The sequence below is a fragment of the Dasypus novemcinctus genome, chromosome 14 (assembly GCF_030445035.2).
Source record: "Dasypus novemcinctus isolate mDasNov1 chromosome 14, mDasNov1.1.hap2, whole genome shotgun sequence".
NCBI classification, from domain to species: Eukaryota; Metazoa; Chordata; class Mammalia; order Cingulata; family Dasypodidae; genus Dasypus; species Dasypus novemcinctus.
The window spans coordinates 103753731-103775964 of NC_080686.1; the positions used below are offsets into that span (position 1 = coordinate 103753731).

Sequence of the window (22234 nt, forward strand, 5' to 3'; positions counted from 1 at the left end):
TTCTCCTCCTAGCTCTGGGCAGAGCTACTATGCCTTCTTTTGCAAGTATACCTAAGGAAAAGGGGTCAATTCTCTTTTGATTAATGACAATCATCCTTTATCTGAATCACCATAGACTTTCTTTTTCAGTTCTATTATTTTTTTAACTGTATCTTCAATGAATTTTCTTTTTGGCTTTTACTAGTTTCTCCCTCTCTCCTGCACTCTTGTAAAAAAAAATTTTTAAAGCCAGAGTTCACTTCTGTTTTATTGTATTATAAGGACACACTGCACGTGAAGATGTATGCATCTTCTCCTCATTTGTCATATCAGGATGCCGTGCCCTGTGGTCCAAAACAAGTCCTCTGATTAAGCTTGTATCAGTTTCAGATTTATGTTTCATCTCCATGATCTAAGCCATGGAGAGGTCAAGAGATTCATCTTGTTTTTTATTGGCCAAAATGGAGTCGACTACAGCTTCTGTTAAAACATCAACAAGTCAGCATGAACTTTAGTACAGAGAGATGTTCTGGTCCCATCCAGAAGTGTTTCTCTGTCCATTTCTTTGCTTACTTTGATTTGTTCCAAAAACTGAAGTGTCTTTTCCTTTTCAGCTTCAAATCTTTCTATTATTATTCTGGGTCGAAGACCATCAGAATTGTAGAGATCGCTTGCTTCGGCAGCTCTGCAGTGATGAGGACATGGGAAGTAGCACCATCACCAGTTGTCACCCTGGGCTGGTGCTACGTTTGCGATTGAGGAGGCTGCTAGGTGTTGAGTTTGCATTTCATGAAGCACACATTGCCACCGGTGGTAAGCTGGATGCCTCCAGCACCAGAAGCAAGCATTTTCGTGGTGCCCTTGGGCCCCCGGGTTGGTCCCCTGCTCGTCCTGTCGCCCTCACGCTGTCCCGGGCTCAGACCTTGGCCTTGGGATTCAGGGTCTTCAGGGCCGCCAGAGCTGACCCAGCAGAGGAAGAGCAAGAAACCCAAGGCCAGCTCAGCGTGGCCGGGGCACAGGAGTTCTCACTTCCTTACTTTACTTTACTTACTTTACTTCATTTGAAGCAGATAAATTTTTTTTTTTAATTTTGATGAAGTTCAATTTCTTTTTTATTTTAATGCTTGTGCTTTTGGTTATGTATTTAAGAATTTATTGCCAAATACTAGATCAAGAAGATTTACCCCTATGTTTTCTTCTAAGAGTTTTTATAATTTTGGTTCTTGCATTTGGACTTCAGTTCGTCTTGAGTTACTTTTTATAACTTGAAAGACTTTTTATCTTGGCCAGAAGTATACAGGTGCATCAGAAGCTTCTGCCCCTTTCCTTTCTGTTTTTGGATGATGTGATATGTACATGTGATGCTTACAGCTGCTGCAGCCATACATGACCATGAGGCTTCCTTCATTCCCCATTACTACTGACACAGAAAGGACAACAAAGAGAAAAAGTGGAGATTAACCAATAGGCTGCTGAATTAATTCAGAAACCAGGTTAGCTCTGGACTTCTTTAATGTGAAATTTTCTTTTTTTTTTTTTTTTGAGGTACCAAGAGCCAGAGATTGAACCCAGAACCTCCTATGTGGGAAGCTAGCACTCAACCACTGAGCCACACTGGCTCCCCTGAGTTGATTTTCTTGTTTGCTTGTTTTGTTTTGTTTTTAAGAGGCAACAGGAACCGAACCCAGGACCTCCTATGTGGGAAGTAGGCACTCAATCACTTGCGCCACATCTGCTCCTGCCAAGATTTCTTTTTAAAGCCCAATTGAGGGAAGCGGACTTGGCCCAATGGATAGGGTGTCCGCCTACCACATGGGAGGTCTGCGGTTCAAACCCCAGGCCTCCTTGACCCGTGTGCAGCTGACCCATGCGCAGTGCTGATGCGCGCAAGGAGTGCCCTGCCATGCAGGGGTGTCCCCTGCATAGGGGAGCCCCACGCGCAAGGAGTGCGCCCCGTAAGGAGAGACACCCAGCGCGAAAGAAAGTGCAGCCCAGGAATGGCACCGCACACGGAGAGCTGACATAACAAGAAGACGCAACGAAAAGAAACACAGATTCCCGGCGCGACTGATAAGTATAGAAGTGGTCACAGACGAACACACAGCAAATGGACACAGACAGCAGACAACCGAGGGGGGAGGGAGAGAAAGAAATAAATAAATCTTTTTTTTTAAAAGCCCAATTGATACTGCTGAGTGTTAAATGGTGCAGCCACTGTGGAAAACAGTTTGGCAGTTCCTCAAAATGTTATCATGTCACCCAGAAATTATACTTCTAGGTATAAATCTAAAAGAAAAAGAAACTTAAGTCCACACAAAACCATAGATATGAATGCTCACAGCAGCATTATTATTCATTAATGGCCAAAAGTGGAAAAACCAAAACGTCCATCACCTGATGAATGGATAAACAAATGTGATCTATTCATACAATGGAACATTATTGGCCATAATATATGGGAACCTCTTATATTTTCTAATGTAGCATTTTGTATGATCTATGTATCTTTTTAAAAAAAGATAACAAAAAAATGAGGAAAAAAATGGAATGAAGTATTGATAAATGCTACATTATGGATGAAACTTGGAAATCCTGGTTACAGGGTTTCTTTAAGGGGGGGAGTGTCCTAAGATTATATTGTAGTGATCGTTACATGATACTATGAATATACTAAAAACACCAATTGGGGTGAACAGAAGTGGCTCAAGCAATTGGACACCCGCTCCCACACAGGAGGTCCTGGGTTTGGTTCCCAGGGTCCCTTAAAGAAGACAAGCTGATGTGATGAGCTGCAACAAGCCGCAACGAGCAGCGAGTGGAAGTGGCTCAAGCAGCTGGGCACCTGCCTCCCACAGAGGAGGTCCTGGGTTCGGTTCCCAATGCATCCTCAGGAAGACAAGCAAACAACAAGCGGAATGCTGGGGGAGCCATCTCAGGAAGGGGGAGGAATTAAATTTTTTTTAAGGATAAAAAAATAGAGAAACTATTAAAATACATTAATTGCATACTTTAAATGGGTGAAATGTAAGCTGTGTGAATTATTTCTCAATAAAGTTGTTTAAAAAAACTATTAAGTCCATTCTAATAAGGTATTTGGTTTCCTGTAGGCAAAAAAACATCGTAACTGCTAAGGGTACAGGGGGTTGCATAATAAAAACTCTGTTCTGGAAGTTCTAGATACCTATTAAACACCCATGGACTGTTAGATATCCAGATCTGGGGCTCAGAAAAAAAGCCAGGGAACTCAATATATAAATTTCAGATGTTGCAAGGCATTATGTCATTTATTCTCACATTGACCTAGCATGATATATGCATTATAATCACCACTTTATGATGAAAAAACTGAGGCTGAAAAGATGGGAATCCTGATCTGCACGTCCCCGCAGCCCTTTACTCCTACTCTACGCACTGCCCCAAGCAGTGGAGGCCAGCTAAGCCCAATGTCCCCTCAACCCTTTAACTTCCACTCCACCCACTGCCCCAAGCAGTGGAGGCCAGCTAAGCCCAAAGTTCCCTCAGGCCCGTACTCCTACTCTACCCACTGCTCCAAGTAGTAGAGGCCAGTTAAGCCAAATATTTTCCTATGACCTCAACTTGCGCAACACCTCAAGTTTGGGGAGGCTGACCAAGGCCTCCACCTGAGGGCAGCTCTCCGTGGTGCTCCACCCCCTGTCCCTGCCCTCCTGCCCCTCCTCCCACTCACACCCTGACCGGGTCAGGAATGCTATTGTTAACTCTAGTCTTGAAATGCAAATTATATCAGCAGGCCACGGGAAAAGCAGTAGCCACGCCTACTGGGTCCTGGGTCATTCTGCTATTTCACTGACAAGAGATTCCATATTTCTCTCTCAGGATCCTTCTGAGGCATGTCAGGCAAAAGGACCGCCACATTCCGACCAAGAAGCGTGAGTGCAAGTCCCCAGGCGGAGAACAGTACCATCTCAGGACACCTATCCGCACTTCTTGGCTATATATTTCAGGTATGTTACCTCTGATTGCTACTGCAACCTAGCAAGGTATTAATAGATGAGAAACCGGGGTTCAGACAGGTTAGAAAATGGATGGTACCTTAACAAGGAAACCACAATCTACCATCAGCCAAGGTCCTTCAGAAAACGCCAAGCTACAGTAAAAAAACAAAAACCCCGCAGAAACCATTTGAAATTTATATTTTACTAATGAAAGCATCGATACTCTAAAGCCAAGAACTGAGCAATCTCTGCCATCATAGCACAGTAAAACCACCTAACAGTAAAAAAGCTTTGAAATAAGGTACATCCTAACACCAGTCCATTAGCTGGCCACTCCCGTTCTCTGCAGTCCTTTCATCATTCCCTGGCCTTTCCCTTGCAGCATTGGCATATGTTATTTAAAGTATGATATCCACTCCCATAGCACATACACGATACAGTCAATCCTTATCTGTTGCTTTTGCCAAATTTTCCCTTGCTCCTTGCTCCACAACTGAGCTTACACTTTAAGTAATTTGATGTCAAAGAAGCAAGTCTTTAATTTTCCTCAGGAACTCATGTTAGCAAATACAGACTCATTCCAGAACGCCAATGCAAGAACAGAAACAGGAGGGAGGCCAAATTTGGCTCACAGGTGGTAGTTTGGCAACCCCTACAATGGATGATGAAAAACCATAGAGGGGATTTTTAACTAGCTAATTAGTAGAAATATCAATTTGGCAGAGTAGCAGAGGGTGGGCTTAAAGAGAGAAAAAACGCCATTTGTTCAACCAGCATTGGAGGACCTTCCAGGTGCCGTGCTGACTCAGGTACAGGTGACAGTCCCTGTCCCTGAGCAGCTCACAGGCAAGGCTGGGGGGTCAACAGACCAGCACCTCCATGCCCACAGCCAGAGTGGAGGGAGCTCTGACAGAGGCTGGCCACAGCACGGTGGGTGCCCAAGGGGCAGTGCTATGGTCATGGGAGCACGAATTCCTGGACAGGAACAGAAACGAGGCAGTGCCATCGAGGACAGGTGGGCCAGCACATGCAACATCAGTGAAACAGAAATGCTGTTGTATCTGGACAACTGTCCAGAGGTCAGTATGGCCAGAACACTCACAGGGTGGCTGCGAGAGTGTAAATGGTAAGAATACAGAGATTGTGAAAATACACCACTGTATTAGTTTCCTAAGGCTGCTGTAACAGATAATTATACACTAAGTGCCGAAAAAACAGCAGAAATGTATGCTCTCTCTCTTTCAGTCCTGGAGGCCAGAAATCTGAAAACAACACGCCAGGGCCATGCTCCCTCCACTGGCTCAGAGGGGACTCCTTCCTGCCTCTCTCAACTTCCGCGGCCCCAGCACTCCTCGGCAGCACACACGAGTCTCTGCTGCGTCCTCACGTGGCCGTCTCCCAGTGTCCGTGTCTGGGTCTTCTCTTCTTACAAGGATACTTGCCACTGGATTTAGGGCCCATGAGGTAAATCCAGGATGATCTCCCCTCACAATCCTTCCCTAACTACATCTGCAAAGACCCTTTATCCAAAGAAGGTCAGGTTCCCAAGAACCAAGGGCTAGGACTTGGACATGTCTCTGGGGAGGGCCATAATCCGACCCACTCCAGCGTTCATAAAGCTTTCGCAAAGTGAAAAGTCTCTTTTTATGAGACTCTAGTACAGGCCACGGGTCCAGGTTTGTGTTCACGACCTGTGAAGCTTAGGAAGAGGATTGCTCAATCCCTCCATGGCCGAGCGCCCCGGAAGCTGTGAACCTGGGTGCCCAGCCAAGAGGCCGCAACAAACATGACCCCACATCAATAATCATAAAAAGTGGCATACCAAGGACTCAAGGAGCATTCTTTAAACCATCAGGTTAGTAGTTCTACCTTGCAAAAACTGCCAGATGCAGAGAGAGCCTTGAGTCCTTTTATGTTAATAACTGTACTCCTAACTTACCTTTGAGTTCACTCACATTTGCACATACTAGAAAGGTTAGGAAGAGCAAGAAGTTCACTACAAACAAGCAATGTATAGGTTTACACATGAGAAGAAGATAGAAGACGCACTCTCTAACCTGGTATATCTCTATTTACTCTCTAGTCTGCTCCTCTAGCCTATCTTTAATTTCAATGCAGCAATATTCAGAAAAGTTAATTATCCACTCTGTGAATGACACCATGAACTCTTCAAGAGAAAGGGGAGCCAATAAATTGTAAAATATAACATTAAAAAATAATAAACTACCAAAGAATTTGCAACCTCCCAGTTGAACAAATGAGAAAACTGAGGCCCAGGAAGAATTACTGATCTGAAGTTACAGTAATTACAGGCTGAGGTGGGTGGAAAGAACCTTTTAGACCTCCTGACTTTCATCCTTTTCTCAGAAGACCTACTACTATTATATGCAGGTCTTTAGGGAGAGAGCTATCTATTTAACAGCATCACCTACCCAAGTTCTTCTCCATTTAAACCTAGGGTCTTTGAATCACTCATTAACATGACCTCAAATATCCCGCCTTTCATGGGCAAACAAATCTTTCTGCTACCTAAAAAGCATGTAGCCAGGATCCCCTCAATCACACGGCTCCTCAATCTTCCCAAGAAAGGGGCTTGCACTTCTAGAGGAAAGAATTACACCGCCTCCTTATCAAACATGAAAAACAACTTGTGCCTAATGAAAATGAAGACAATATGAAAGTGTACTGATTTCATTCTGAGTTTTCACCAGGAATTAACTGTCCATCAAAAAATCCTAGGAAAAAAATGCTTCATTATCATAACTACTCTTTTCTTTTCCCAAAAACTACCTGATTTGCATTCTAATTTACTCCAGTTTGAGTTTTGTCAGTTATTAGAACTGAGGTGAAGTTTTTCTAACCTAAATCTATGAATACCATGAAGAAAAAAATCCTACCATGACTAGTTTATTCAAAATTATTTTCTTCTCTAGTACTTCTATCTAGTAGATCTCAAAAAGAGGGGAATAAACAAACAAACAAGAGGGATGGGGGAAGAGAGAAACAGAAAAGAGAAGAAACTATTTTCAGGATCGCGGTATGTAGAAGACACACCATAGGGCAATCAAAGCGAGGACATGCAATTACCTGAGGATTCTCACCACCCATTCCCACTGGAGGGAGAAAAGTGAACCTGATGGATGACTCATACCCAAAATGGACCATCTGTCTTTTGCTTTGGGCTCAAGTAAGAAATCCATGCAGAAGGCCTCTGGCCAATGTGGGAGGAATGGTGGGGGTGGGGGGTGGGGTATATGGGAACCTCTTATATTTCTTAATGTAACATTTTTTGTGATCTATGTATTTTTTAAAATACAATTTAAAAATAAATTAAAAATTAAAAAAATAAAACCTTAGGTCACAATTAGCTATGTCATTCCAGTAACGTTTTCTACTTAACTATCTTACACATGTATACTAAGGGAGCCTGAATATAACCTGTTACACAACCCAGCATTCACTCTTTCTGAAAGATCACATGAGGAATAAGTACAACATTCTCACCCCCAGTAACCTATTTTCTAGTTTCTGACTCCATGAATTTGCTTAATTTAATTATTTCATATCGGCAGGATCATACACTACCTGTCCTTGTGTGTCTGCTTTATTTCATGTGATATGATATCTTCAAAGCCCAACCACATTGTCGCTGTCCTGTTTTTTAAACAATGCACAGAGAACGAGAGTGGCCAGACAGCCTCTCATGTCACCGATGCATGCAAGAGCGTGGCGCTGCACGCGCATCCATGCGATGCACCCCTTGGGTTGGCTGCGGCCTTGTTGACACTGCATTCAGGTCCACCTTCCCCCGCTGCCCAGTCTTGTTCCTTTCTCTCCCCTTCAGTGGATATTGATTCCAAGAGGAGTTACTAATAAACTTTCTGCATAGTAAGCTCCATATCAGAGAATGTGCCCCAGAAAACCCAACCTGCAACATACACTAAAGTGAGGTGAGCAGAAAAGCAAGTAGGTTTGACAGGGAAGCACCTGAGTTCCATTTTTGACAAGCTGATTTTCAAGTGCTTATGGAACATTCTAGGGGCAATATCCTGCAAGCAAATAAAGGAAATGTCTGGGGCTCAGGGAGGAATCAGGGATTACAACTGAAACCTAAAAAGCAGCTAACACCCAGAAACAGTGAGAGAAGAGAAGATGGCCAAGGAAAGAACCCAGGAGGAACGCAGCCGTTAAAGTGTGGGCAGTGGCGCGGCACGAGTCCATCACTGCAAACACGGGGAAACTCACCTTTGGTATTAGAAGCCGGTGAAGCAGGTACCCTTGAGGAGAGCGGTGACTAGAAGGGGGCACAAGGGGCTGTGGGTTTGCTGTCATGTTCCATTTCTGACCTGGGTGCCAGCCACATGGGTGTAGTCACATGGTGAAAATTCCCTGAACTGTATTGTTAAAAACTGCACTCTTCCAGATAAATGTTATAATTCAACATTTACATTTTTAAATGTAGGCAAACAGTATACATGGGGGGGGTGTATTGGGAACTCTAGTTTCTGCACAATTTTTCTGTAAACCTAAAATTGCTCTAAAAGTGAAGTTTATTATTTAAAAAAAAAAAAAATGGAGGTAAAGGAAAGGGGTGTCCATAAAGGAGGATGAGAAAGAGAAGCTGGAAAGGAAGAAAATCAGAAGGAGCCTGGCATCTTGGGACCAACACACCAGTGGGGAGCGTCACCCACGTCCTAAACCGGGAGGCACATCCATGCCTAAGGGAAGCAGCCTCTTCTTTCTCCCCAGAAGAGTCCTCTCATTCATATCTCCTTAAGGAAAGTTAGAGTTTGAAATCACTCACCTTGATCTGACAGAAAATCCAGCATGGTCTGTAACAGGAAGGACAAGTGCCTGACGGACAGCGCGGGATTGCCCATTCTTCGGGAGGCGTAGACTAACTCGTGAAGCAAGCGCATCTGGACGGCAGCCCAGCCTCTGTGCGTGCCTGCGACGAAGGTGCAAAACACCGTGAGTGCCTCGGGAGGACGCAGTGGCAACAGAACAGAAGAACAGAGTGAGTCTTTTTTGGAAAGACATTTAATGTAATGTGTAAAATTTGGTGATTTAAAAACAAATGCCTCAACTATCAAACTCAAAGAGCAACAAAAAAACATTTTCCCTGTATTTATTTATTCTGGGAAAGAATACAAGTGATATATTTTTTCATACATTAAAAATAGATTTTGTATTATTTCTTCAGCAAAGACACAATTTCACAAATAACCCACTTTGAAGTAATTATAATAAGCTTACAGAAAAAGATTACATTTTCATTGGCAAGCATTTATAGACTTTTTTTTACTTTCAAAAAAATAGTGATAATTTGTTGAGCCTTCATTATCAACAACCAGGGACATTAAAAGTACATTGTTTACTAAAGTATAAGAAAAGCACATGAAGGGGATAGCTGAATCAGAAGAAAAAAAGTTACCAACAGACTTTTGGGGATACTCCCTCCAAAATAATTCAGCATGTTTGAAACTAACAGTGGAGGAAATTATTTGCAAAACTGATTGAAAATTATCTCTTTAATTTAACAGAATTTAAGAGCTATTTATTCCATTTGTCTTTTGGCAATAATTACTAATTTTAAATATTTTCCACTTAAAAGCCTCCATGAAGGACAAACAACCCAACTTTAAAATGAGCAAAGGTCTTGAACAGACATTTCTGCACAGAAGATCTACAAATGGCCAAAAAGCACGGGGAGATGCTCAACTTATTATCCACTGGAGAAATGCAAATCAAAACCACAAGGAAATACCACTTCATGCCTACCAGGATGACTATAATAATAATAATAATCGAATGTAGATTGAAGCGGACTTGACCCAGTGGAAAGGGCGTCTGCCTACCACATGGGAGGTCTGCGGTTCAAATCCTGGGCCTCCTTGACCCGTGTGGAGCTGGCCCATGCACAGTGCTGATGCGCTCAAGGAGTGCCCTGCCACGCAGGGGTGTCCCCCGTGTAGGGGAGCCCCACATGCAAGGAGTGCGCCCCGTAAGGAGAGCCGCCCAGCGCGAAAGAAAGTGCAGCCTGCCCAGGAATGGCGCCGCACACACATGGAGAGCTGACACAGAAAGATGACGCAACAAAAAGAAACACAGATTCCCATGCCGCTGACAACAGAAGCGGACAAAAATAAAGAACACACAGCAAATGGACACAGAGAACAGACAACTGGGGCAGGGGAATGGGGGAAGGGAAGAAAAATAAAAAAATAAATAATGGAATGTAGAGAAATTGGAACTCCTATACATTGTTAGTAGAAATGCAAAATGGTACAGCCATTATGCAAAACAGTTTGGCAGTTCCTCAGAAAGTTAGGCATAATTATCACATGATCCAGCAATTCCACTCCTAATTATCCCCAAAGAATTGAAAATGGGGACTCAAGCAAATACATGTACATACATGTTTGTGGCAGCACTATTCACAAGATGGAATAGCCCAACTGTCCATCAATGGATATGAATGGATAAACGAAATGTCTATCCACACACTGGACTATTACTCAGCCAAAAATGAATGAAGCACTAGTACATGCTACAACATAGATGAAGCTCAAAAGCACTATGCTGAGCGAAAGAAGCCAGACACAGATCACATACTATATGGTTCCCTTCATATCAAACGCTCAGACTAGGTAAATCCATGGAGAGAAAAGGCAAAGTGGAGTTGCCAGAAAGGGGATGGAGGAAATGGGGAGCAACTGCTTAATGAGTATGGGGTTTCCTTCTAGGGCGAAATATTATAAATGTACTAAATACTACCAAGCTCACTTTAAAATGGTTGATTTTATGTTATGTGAATTTCACCTCAATTTTTTTAATTACAAAAAAGAAAAATTTTTTTAAATCTTCATGAAGAAAACCTGGTAACAGGAATCCAAAACAAAACAAGTTACCACACAATGTCATGTGTTCAGAGGCTTTAGGGGCTTAGCGGAAAGGTAGGGATAAAAAAGATTTCAGATACATGTCTCCATCATATCAAGTCTGATTCAAAGACATCGCCACCTCAAAGCTTCCTTTCCCACCACCCTGAATTCATTCACCAGCCCCAGTAGGGCTGATGAGCAGTGCCATTACAGACACTTTTTTAAAATACAGATTGCACCACACCCTACCCACTACAAGATTCTGATTTCAATACATCTAGAGTGAGATTGGGAACCTGAGTTTTTAAAAGCCCTCCAAACAATTTTGATAATCAACTAGACTGGGAACTCACCGCTCCAGCTGATATGAAACTTACACCATGAAAACACACACACACACACATATAAAGGTGCATTTAGGCTCAGACAAAATAAACATATAACTCTCCAATAACTCACCACGGTCGATCAGTTAGCAATGTTTATTAAGATTCTAGCCCAAGGCAGGCATGGGGAGGAAGGAAGGGGACACCCAGAGCCTCCCAAGGGCCATTTCCATTCTCCTGAGGAGAATCAGGCAATTATTCCTTAGGAAAGACACAAGGAAGACAACTGTCAAGTACTGGTGAATGCTGTGAAGACTATAAAATGGGATGATGGGGAGGCAGCTAACAGGCACTAGGGTGCTACATTACCAGGGAAGTTGGGCAAGGAGGACACATCTGGGGTCACACCTTGATGACAAGATGGTGGCAACCAACTGTGAAGTGGACTCAGTGGTGTGAGGGATAAAGTGCTTTAGCAGCTTTCTTATAACAAGTTCTCAATAAATGTTAGTTGCTGTTATTATTATTATCTAATTAGTATGATGTGGTTAATAGACAACATCCAGCCTTGCCTGCAGCTGTGAAAAGGCTGTTGACCCGGCCATTTCAATGAGCCACAGCTCTTTATTCAGATCTCTGCTGATGTATTTACTGGGTAAAACTAACTGTTCATGCGTCAAAATCCCCCACTCAGGTTATGAGCTCTGTATTTTGAAGACTGTGTGTTCTTCATCACTGTGTCCCAGGCCAGCCCTAGCACAGAATGAAACCTTTAATCTACGCGGACTCATGAATGAATGCACCAAAGAGGAGGGAAAGCCTCATCCACCCCCACAGCAGTCATCAGCCCTCTTTCTACCTGTACTACTAGGTACTGCTGTCTGACCTACTGCTTTCAGACTCTGCTCGAAGGATTCCTCCTGCCACAGCCAACCAGGTCCTCTCTCACTAGGCTGCCCTGCACAGTTGACTGGCCCTGTTCTGCACATCCGCATTTCAGCCACAGGAGCAATCTGCCAGGTATAATGAGGCACCCTCACATTCACATATCTGTTGAATGAAGGGCTCATTCATTCAACAATCCTTAGTACTTGGCATGATGGCTGGCACAGCTGATACTCAAAAAGCATGTGGATAAAGCCTGAGGGGAAAAAAATGCCTCTATTTTTTAGGATGCAAACTTAAGTATGGAGAGGTGAAATGACATGATTTCTGGAATTTACTTAAAATATTTTAAGAGGGAAGAAAAGAAAAAGTATAAATAAAGCAATGTGGCAAAATCGATAATTATTCCGTCTGAGTGACGGGCTCAATGTACTAATCTATTATTATATATATTTATTACAAAATAGTCCTTTTTTTTTTCATTGAAAGTTTCTGAGTTGGTCAAACACATAAAAAGCCATTTGCATTGGTCCTAGTTATTTATACACAAAAATCTTTCAGAATAGAAAATAGAGGTGCTTCTCATATTACTACTACAAGAAAGAGTAGAAAAATCAATCACTGAAATATTACCACATTGTCAAAGGAAACAAAAACCAAATCCCTAAACAAAAGAAGAGATTTTAGAAAAAAGATTAAGAACTTAAATCAACATCATACCTAACCTAGCCTGGAAGTCAAAATGACCCAATTTAATTATTCTCAACACTATCACATCAGAAGGTTTTTCATTTAAGAATTGGGCAAATATTACCTTACCAATTTTAAAAAATATGTAATGATCCAATTCCTACCAGGCAATTATGTATAAGATTGAGTATATTTTTTAACATTAATTAGTGTACAAGTTATAATTTCTATGTGATTCCTATATAAAATATGAATCTTTTTTTTTCCCAAGACAGATTTGAAGTGTTTGATCCAAGTGATAAAATTTTGAACACTCTTGTAATCAAAAGTTCAGTGATTTGGGGGTTTAAATACATAAGAACCATTGCCTTTTTAACAAATTCATTTGCCTTGCCAGTCTTCTTTCGTAAGAGTTCCTGAGGAAAACTTAATCCCTCATTCAGCAAAAGGGCAAGCAAAAAGCGTGATCAAAAATCTTCATATATAGCAACACAAACCACATTAAATAATAATAGCAGCAGGTATACCAGCACACATCTGTATTCTTCACTTGACTATTTCTGTAACCAACTACTGAAAATATTCATTTCAAGAAATAGGTAGAAATACATTTCAGGTCCTGAGAAGACAGAAGTTATCTTTTATTCACAGGTACAGTTTTAGCAGGCCCACACGCAGTATTGCCGCACGAAAGGAGTGCCCTGCCATGCAGGGGTGTCCCCCGCGTAGGGGAGCCCCACTCTCAAGGAGTGCACCCCACAAGGAGAGCCACCCCATGTGAAAAAAGTGCAGCCCACCCAGGAGTGGCGCTGCACACACAGCTGACGCAGCAAGATGATGCAACAACAACAAAAAAAGACAGATTCCCAGTGCCACTGACAAGAATACAAGTGGACACAGAAGAACACACAGTGCAAGGGCACAGAGCAGACAATGGGGGTGGGGGAAGGAGAAAGAAATAAATAATAAAAATAAGTAAATCTTCAAAAAACAACTACAGAACTGACAGGCACTGTCTGAACAAATTATTTTAAACTCTGGAGTATAGTAGAACACCGTGCAGCACTGAAGAAAGCCAGACAAAGAGGCAGGCAAGCTGTGGTAAGTATCAGTGAATTCCACCCTCCGAGCACCCTCTGAGCAGCACCCTCCAGGTGCCATCCCCTCACCGTGTGGCAGGCAGCAGTGAGGACCTCAGCTAGGGCTCTTGCTGAGGCCAGTGTGGGATATAAGGACCTAGACTCCTAAAATTCTCGGGAGGCTAGTCTGACAACGATCACTGGCTTTGATCAGCTATGTCAGATCACAGGGAGGGCAGCTCTGAGGGTGGCCATTGTTCCAAATCCCTCAGGCAAAAGTAACAGAAGAGTCTGAAGGAGGCAGTGCCTTTCTCTCTCTCACTCTCACTCTCTTTTCTCTTTCCATTACCCATTTGGGAGTAAAAACAGTTTGGAAAAGATATATATTAATGGCTCCAGCCCTCAACAGCAGAAAAAAAACAACCTAGCAATCCCAGAGAAATGGGAGAAATAGATTTCCAGAGTTGTAACAAAATACTACTCAGAAAGTTTAATTCTCAAGAAAATATTACAAAGCATACAAATAAACAAGAAAATATAATCCATTCCTGGGGGGGGAGGTAGGAGGATTCGCCAGAAACCATTCCTGAAGAAGTTATTCATTGGAACTATTAGTCAAAGACTAATTTAGTTCATATTAACGAGCCTATACGATATTGTCTTTTTCTGTCTGGCTTATTTCACGCAACATAATATTCTCAAGGTTCATCCATGTTGTCCTATGCATCCAATTTCATTTCTTCTTACAGCTGAATAGTATTCCTTGTATGCCACATATTTTTTAGGAGGTACCAAGGATTGAACCCAGGGCCTCATGCATGGGAAGCAGGCACTCAACCACTTGAGCTACATCTGCTCCCCTGCCACATTTTGTTTATCCATTCATGGGTTGATGGACACTTGGGCTGGTTCCATATAATAGCAATTGTGAATAATGCTACTATGAATATTGGTGTGCAAATGTCAGTGCCTGTCCTCGCTTTCAGTTCTTCTGAATATATTCCTAGTAACAGGATTGCCGGAGCATATGGCAGTTCTGTATTCAGCTTACTAAGGCACTGCCATTGAGGGATTGTCTCCAGAGGCTGCACCATTTTACATTCCCACCAACAATGAAGGAATGTTCCTATTTCTAGTTCTCCACATCCTTTCTAGTACTTGTAGATTTCAGTTTTTGTTTTTGTTTTTTCAATAATGGCCATTCTGTAAGGTGTGGAATGGTATCTCAGTGTAGTTTTGATCTGCATTTCCCTAATAGCTAGTGATGTTGAAATTTTTCATTGCTTTTTGACCAATTATATTTCCTCTTCTTTTTCCTGCTTTCCTTTAGGAAGGCAGGGACCTCAGCAGAGATTAGCCCCTATTTTGTTTCACCATGTGGCAGGACACTCAGGTTCAGAGGGAAGCTGGAAGGAAGGTGCCCTAGAAATCAGACTGGGAGCTAAGGTCTGTTCAAGCAAAGCTTTTTTTTTTTCTTTTAAGATACATAGATAACAAAAAGTGTTACATTAAAAAATGTAAGAGGTTCCCACATATCCCACACCCCATTCCCCTATTCCTCCCACAACAACAACTGCTTTCATCACTGTGGCATTCACTGCATTTGGTGAACACATTTTGGGGCCCTGCTGTACTGCATAGATTATAGTTTACATTGTAGTTTACACTCTCCCCCAGTACCTTCAGTGGGTTATGGCAGGAAATATAATGTCCAGCATCTGTCCCTGCAATATCATCCAGGACAACTCCAAGTCCCAAAAATGCCCCCACATCACATCTCTTCTTCCCTCTCCCTGCCCTCAGCAACTACCTGGCCACCATCTCCACATCAATGCTACAGTGTCTTTCATTACTAGTCACAACAGTTCTACAGTAGAATACCAGTAAGTCTACTCTAATCCATATTTTATTCCTCCATCCTGTGGACCCTGGGATGGTGATGTCCACTCCACCACTATACGAGAGGAGGCTTAGATCCCACATGGTTGACGGATGCGATTCTCCTGCTTGGAGTTGTAGGCACTCTCGGTTCCCTGGTGTGGTGGTTGACCATCTTCACATCCTTGTTAACTGACCTGCGTAAGTCCAATGAACCAGAGAGTAGGTGTTGCAACTCTGTTGAGGCTCAGGGTCCAGCTGGTGCATGGCCAGTCCAGAGATTCAAGTCTCCTGAGTATACACCAACCCCAGCACCAACCACAGGTTCAGTAAAAGTGACAGAAGAGGCATGTGTAGAAAGGTCACATCTGAGTCCAACTCCATCACACTCAGGGACACAAATTACAAAGTAGGGCACTGACACGACACTGAACTCCAGAGCCATCTGCCATGACAGTAGAATCTGTGTGTCTCCACAGACCTCAGCAGCACTAGTACCTGGGATTGTATCATCTTGCTGCATCAGCTCTCCATGTGTGCGGCATCACTCCTGGGCAGGCTGCACTTTTTTTGCACTGGGCGGCTCTCCTAACGGGGCACACTCCTTGTGCGTGGGTCTCCCCTACATGGGGGACACCCCTGCATGGCACAGCACTCCTTGCATGCATCAGCACTGTGCATGGGCCAGCTCCACATGGGTCAGGAGGCCCTGGGTTTGAACCCTGGACCTCCCATGTGGTAGGCGGATGCCCTACCCGTTGGACCAAATCCACTTCCCAGTATTTGCTTTTCTTTAAATCATTCTTTAAATGACAAAAACACGTGCTTTCATATATGTATACATCTCAGAAATATATTAAAGATGAATTTAAAAGGATCTGTTTTAATTAAAGGGGAATCATAAAACAAATTGGAACTTAAAAGTAGTCTTGTTTATATGATGCTATGCTGAAAGGATACTACATTTATCACCTCCAAATTATTACCTAAATTTATCACAATTTTTTAAAAAGGGAGTGCAGTCTCAGGTCACATAAGTAGAAAAATATACAGACTGCCAAAATTCGCATTTTACCTGCAGGAAACAAGACATCTTGACCCTAAAGACACAAATCTATGGCCACTTCTTTCCTACAGGGACCTTGACTGGCCTCGGTGGAATCCCCCTTCTGAGCATACCACTTACCTGTAGAGCAGGGGTTCTTAACCAGGGGTCTATCACCTTGAATTGAAATTCGAAAGAAACATGATTCTTATGCATGTGTTGGTGCAGCTGTGATATATTTATTAAATAATACACAGTATAATGTGAACTTAGTAAGGGGTCCGTGGTTTTCACCTGGCTGGCAAAGAGATTCATGGAACAAAAAAGATTTAAGAACCCCTGCTGTAGAGCTTCAGGCCAGAGCAAAGCGCCCTCAGGCAAGCTTCAGGGCTCCGCCCATAGAGAAGTGAGAGTCTACAGGTCTGCGTTTGTTCTGCCTCTGCCACCCTTCGTTCCGCAAAGGCTGCATGGGAAGACCCTCCTCCTGCCATGCTACACATTTGGTCTCCCTTTTCTCTTCCAAACCTCCAGTTCCCACTTTCAAATGATTTGGGGAAACACTGTGGAAAATTTTTTTAATGATTATGGAAAATAAAATATTTTATCTATGTCTTGAGATGCTCCGTTAGATGAAAGCAAAGAAGTAGGTGATCTTTGATTCAACATTGGTGGAGAGCCTACTAGTTAGAACTCTCCCCAAACAGAACCGGATTCATCCCTCAGACCATGAGCTCCTCCAGCTGGTGCTGAGGCTGACATATACGACCATGTACAAAAGATGCTGGAGAACCCATTTTTGCTCTGAGAGGACAAGTGGTCCAGATGGCATCTCCTTTCCCATCTAGGAGCCTAAGCATTCACTAACTCTAGATCTGAAATGGAGAAAAGTGCTATATAATTTATTTCCTACTTAAAGGAGTACCCAAAAATTTTTTTCTTTTACTAATAAAACTTTGTCTAATACTAGACACTATCCTTGTGTATAACTGTTATTATTATAGATTTATAACTATTTTTACTTTTTTAGTATGTACTACCATGCAGTCATATTGTAGAATAAGGATTTATTACCAAACGTGTATACCTATAGCCAAGTGTATTTATTCTTGACAATGATAACTTTAGCAAATTCTGTAAAATTCATTAAATATTTAAAGTATTTTGTTAATCATACAAGTTGATGGGTTGAGGGGAGAATTCTGACTCCCACTGACAACAAGCAAATTCTCACTGCTTTTTAGGTGCAGGGTGGGGTTTCATTCCTCTTTGGATCCCCAGCTCCAATCACAATGTCTGCCATGGTGAGCCGGTGCTGAAAAAACGCCTGAGTCACTGAACTAAAACGGCATTGTAGTTTCAGCCACCGGACCTCCCTTCACCTTTGTTGAAGTCTTCTGGATCCAGCGACAGGCTGTAGCCAGGCAGCGTCTCCAGGAGGAGCTTGTAGCAGGCCCTCCAGCCAGGCTCGGCGATGCTGGGGGCCACGCACTGCATGGCAGCCACGCGTTTGAAGAACGCCGACTTGCGGTGGAAACCGATCAACTCGTAGAGCTCAGAGAGGATGCTGTATCGCTGAATTTTTTCTTCTTCAGAAAGCTGAAGCACGATAAGAACATAAAAAAATTCTGAAAGAACTTATAAATGAAAAGGGAAACATACGTTTAAAAAAAGTTTTTTCTTAAAACAAAAGCAAAACAAAGACATGATGAAACATCAAGGAAAGGGAAAGGCCAATACCGTGATACTTACGACAATCTCAAGAAAAGCATGATGTGGTGCAGCTTTATGTGAAAGCTCCAAAAACCTTTTATGACCCACCCCCCATCTCTTCAATTTCATCCTGTCCTTCTGCTAACAAGGCCCATTATTTTCTGGAACAAAGGTGTTTGCTGACCATCCCAAAAGACAGCTATTTTAAGTTTCTTTATAAAAGAGGAGAAAAGGAACATTAGTTCTTCTAGGCACTATCTAGTATTTTAGCAGAACCTTTCATCAAAGACAATGTCTTAAATGGAAAATACGTAGTACCATGTAACTACATAAGGAATGGTTAATAATTCCACCACCTAACTCACAGTTAAGACTGCATAGTTCACAAAGTTTCTCACCCATGACATTCCTGAATTTTCTAACCTTGTCGTGTAGCAATGACAACTTCTGTTTAGTATGTGTCTACCATATGCCAGCAAACTCAACATACCTTATTTAAACTTAAACCATCACAGCAGTCCCCGGGGCTAGTACTGCCCCAGCTAACACATGAGAGATTCTGACACTCAAAACGCATTAATAACATGTACAAAATCACACCACTACAAAATGTCAGAGGTAAGAGCTGACTTTGGGTTCTAGGTTCTGCCTATTGCAAGCATTTACCTGGCGACATCACAGAGGAAGGTCAGACAGGAACCTACACTGCTGCTCAAGGGAACCCCACTTAAGGAAGGGGTCCTCTCCTAGCCCACCCTTTCCACAGTGGGAAGGCCTGCCCACCTCTGCTTTCTAAGCCCTCCCTCCACTCCCTCTGCTCCCACTGCCTCTGCCCTCACTTGGGCCCTGATGCACTACCCCGGAGTCTGAGCCAGCTTCACCTTCTCCAAGAAGCTTCCTGAAGCCCTTCAGCTGTAAGCTACCACGCCTGTCTCTAGCAGCCCATATCCACTCTGTACTCTATATTGTCCATTTCTCCCAATCTCCTGTACTATGCACCTACACCGTGAGTCCCCGCAATGGGACTGCAGGCTTCCAAGGAACAAAATAAACAGCTGCACGTGTGCAGGGCTGAGCAAGTGCAGGGCTGAGCAAGCCCAGTCGTCACTGTTTTACCTATATTCTCATTCAATCCTCACAAAAAAACCCTATATGAGTAGTCCCTATTTCATAAATAAAGCAAAGAAAAGTTCAGTGACTTGCCTAGAGTCACACACCAATAAGTGGTAAAGAAAGATTCAAACCCAGGTGATCTGACTTTGAAGTCTGGCCCTTTTTCAGGGCCGGGCAGGGCCTGACAGGTGGTGAGATGGACGGTGGGGAGCCAGGGGAGTGTGTGGACGCGTTGAGCCAAGTGCTCTGCTAAGTGCTGGTGACCAGTTCATTTTCCTCCCCAACATTTCCTACCATACTGAAAAGGAGAAAGAACCTACCATTAACATCCACATATTCATCACCTAGATTTGCCAATTGTTCACATTTTGCAATATTTGCTTTATTACCTATCTACCCATCTATCAATACAGCTTATTTTTTTTATTCATTTCAAACTATGTTCCAGAAATAGTTAATTTCTAAATACCTCAGCATGCTTATTATTAATTAGGGTTCAAGGTTGTTTTTGGTTTTGTTTTTTCAGGTAAAATTTATATACAGTGAAATCTATAAATATTCAATTAGGGGTTCTTAACCTTTTTGTTTCACAGACCACTTTGCCAGTCAGGTGAAATAAATACTACTATAATGTATTTATTGCATATATTCATAAATGAAAGAAATGCTAGATTTCAGTTAGTGGTCAGAGAAAATAAAGATAATAAGTTGACTTTTTTTCAACTCAAGCTCACAGACCCCCTGAAATATTTCCATGGACCGCTTGGGAGTCCATAACCCCTGGTTAAGAACGCCCGTCTTACATATACCCTTCCATGAGTTTTGACAAATGCATACACCTGAGTAACCCAAACCACCAAAAGCTATTGAACATCTCCATCAGCCCCCAAAAGTTCCCTCACGCCCCTTCCCAGTCAATCCCCTGCCCCCACAGCCTTCTCCAGCGCAACCACAGATTACTTTTGCCTATCCTAGTACTTCACAAAAATAGAAACATATGTATGTATTCCTTTGTGGCCAGCTTCTTTCACTTAGGATCATGTCTATGAGAGAGTCTTGTTACATGTATCAGTGTTTCCTTCCTTGTTGTTGCTGTAGCAATTCACTGCATGAGTCCACCCCAGTTTGTGTACCCATTCTCCTGTTACGGGCACCTGGCCATTCCCAGTTATTGGCTATTAAGAAGAAACCTGCTGTGATGATCTTTACAAGTCTTTCTGTGAACATGACTTCATTTTCCTTGGAAAATACCTAGGAATGGAATTAATGGGTCATAGAGTCTGTGTATGTTTTGTTTGATAAGAAACCGCCAAACCTTTCCCAAAGTGGCTACATCATTTACACTCACATCAATGATGTGTGAGAAATCCAGCTGCTCTACATGCTCATCAGTCTTTTTAATTTTAGCCATTCTGGCAGTTTAATTTGCATTTCCCTAATTAATAATGTTAAACATCTTTTCATGTGTTTATTAATCATTTGCATATTTTCATTCATGAAGTGTTTGTTCAAATCTTTTGCTCATTTTTAATATTGGATCATTTATCTTTTTATATTCTGAATGTAAATCCTTAGCCATAAATGTTCTGCAAATATTTTCTCCCAGGCAATTGCCCATTTATTTTCCTAAGGGAGTCTTTTTTTTTTTTTAATATATTTTTATTAGAGAAGGTGTGAATTTACAAAACAATCATGCACATATATGGAATTCCTATACAACACCCCTCCACCAACACAGTACATTGTTGTGCAACATTTGATACAGATTATGAGACAATATCATGAGACTATTATCCCTATGGTCTATAATGTACATTTGGTATATTTCTTCCATACCCTAAGGGCGTCTTTTAATAAGCAAAAATAATTAATTTTGATATGGCTCAATTTACCAATTTATTCTTTGATGACCAGTGCTTTTGTAATCTTAAGAAACCTTTGCCTACCCCAAAAGTTCAAAAAGACATTTACCTATGTTTTCTTCTAGAAACTTTATGTTTCAGTCGATGATCCATAAAGACTCAAATCTGAGCAGGACACAGCCTCTGCTCTCCTTAAGCATAAAGCACAGTTGCAGAAAGAGATTCCAGCATAATGGAACAGCAGCCACGACAGAAAGGAAGACAGGAAGAAGTCTATAAAGCAGAGGCAGGAGTACTGAGCACCTTAATCACAAACCTGGAACCAGCTAGAGCATCCACTGTACTGCCTGTAGGCAGAATATGATAAAAGATGTTGAGGAGAGATAAAACTAATCGTAATCTCAGTCGCTGCCCTTAATGAGGCCACCATCTAAAAGGTGACAGCCATGGGAAGATCGTGAGCCTTGGTGTCCAATCTGTGAGCGTTCCTACTGGCTCTTTCACCAACCCTATCAGAGATGAAAGGTTTTAATACTCTGACCATTAATGTGTTCTTGCACTCTTCTTTCTATCATTTGCATGTAATGAGAAATCAATGATAAACATTGTATCACAAGCTGAAACACTTTAAGGCACAGGTTCTTAACAAGGGGACCGTGAGCTTGAATTGAAATTCAAAAGAACATTATTCTTGTCAGACATGCTGGTGTGGGTGTGATATATTTATTAAATAATACACAGTATAGTGTGGACTTAGTAAGGGGCCCATGGTTTTCACTCAACTGGCAAAGGGGACCATGGAACAAAAA

General features: G+C 42.2%; 1 protein-coding gene and 1 pseudogene across 1 annotated transcript in view; both read right to left on the minus strand.

Annotated features, from left to right (window-relative positions):
• The window catches only part of TRAPPC9 (trafficking protein particle complex subunit 9), a 762741-nt gene that overhangs the window by 655565 nt on the left and 84942 nt on the right, over positions 1–22234 (minus strand). The window contains exons 8-9 of the mRNA XM_071208051.1: positions 18120–18336; positions 8758–8901 (exon numbers count right to left, since the gene is read on the minus strand). Coding sequence (XP_071064152.1) covers positions 8758–8901; positions 18120–18336 — 361 coding nt within the window. The remainder of the gene's footprint in view (positions 1–8757; positions 8902–18119; positions 18337–22234) is intronic.
• LOC139436474 (T-complex protein 1 subunit zeta pseudogene) lies at positions 163–8285 on the minus strand (annotated as a pseudogene).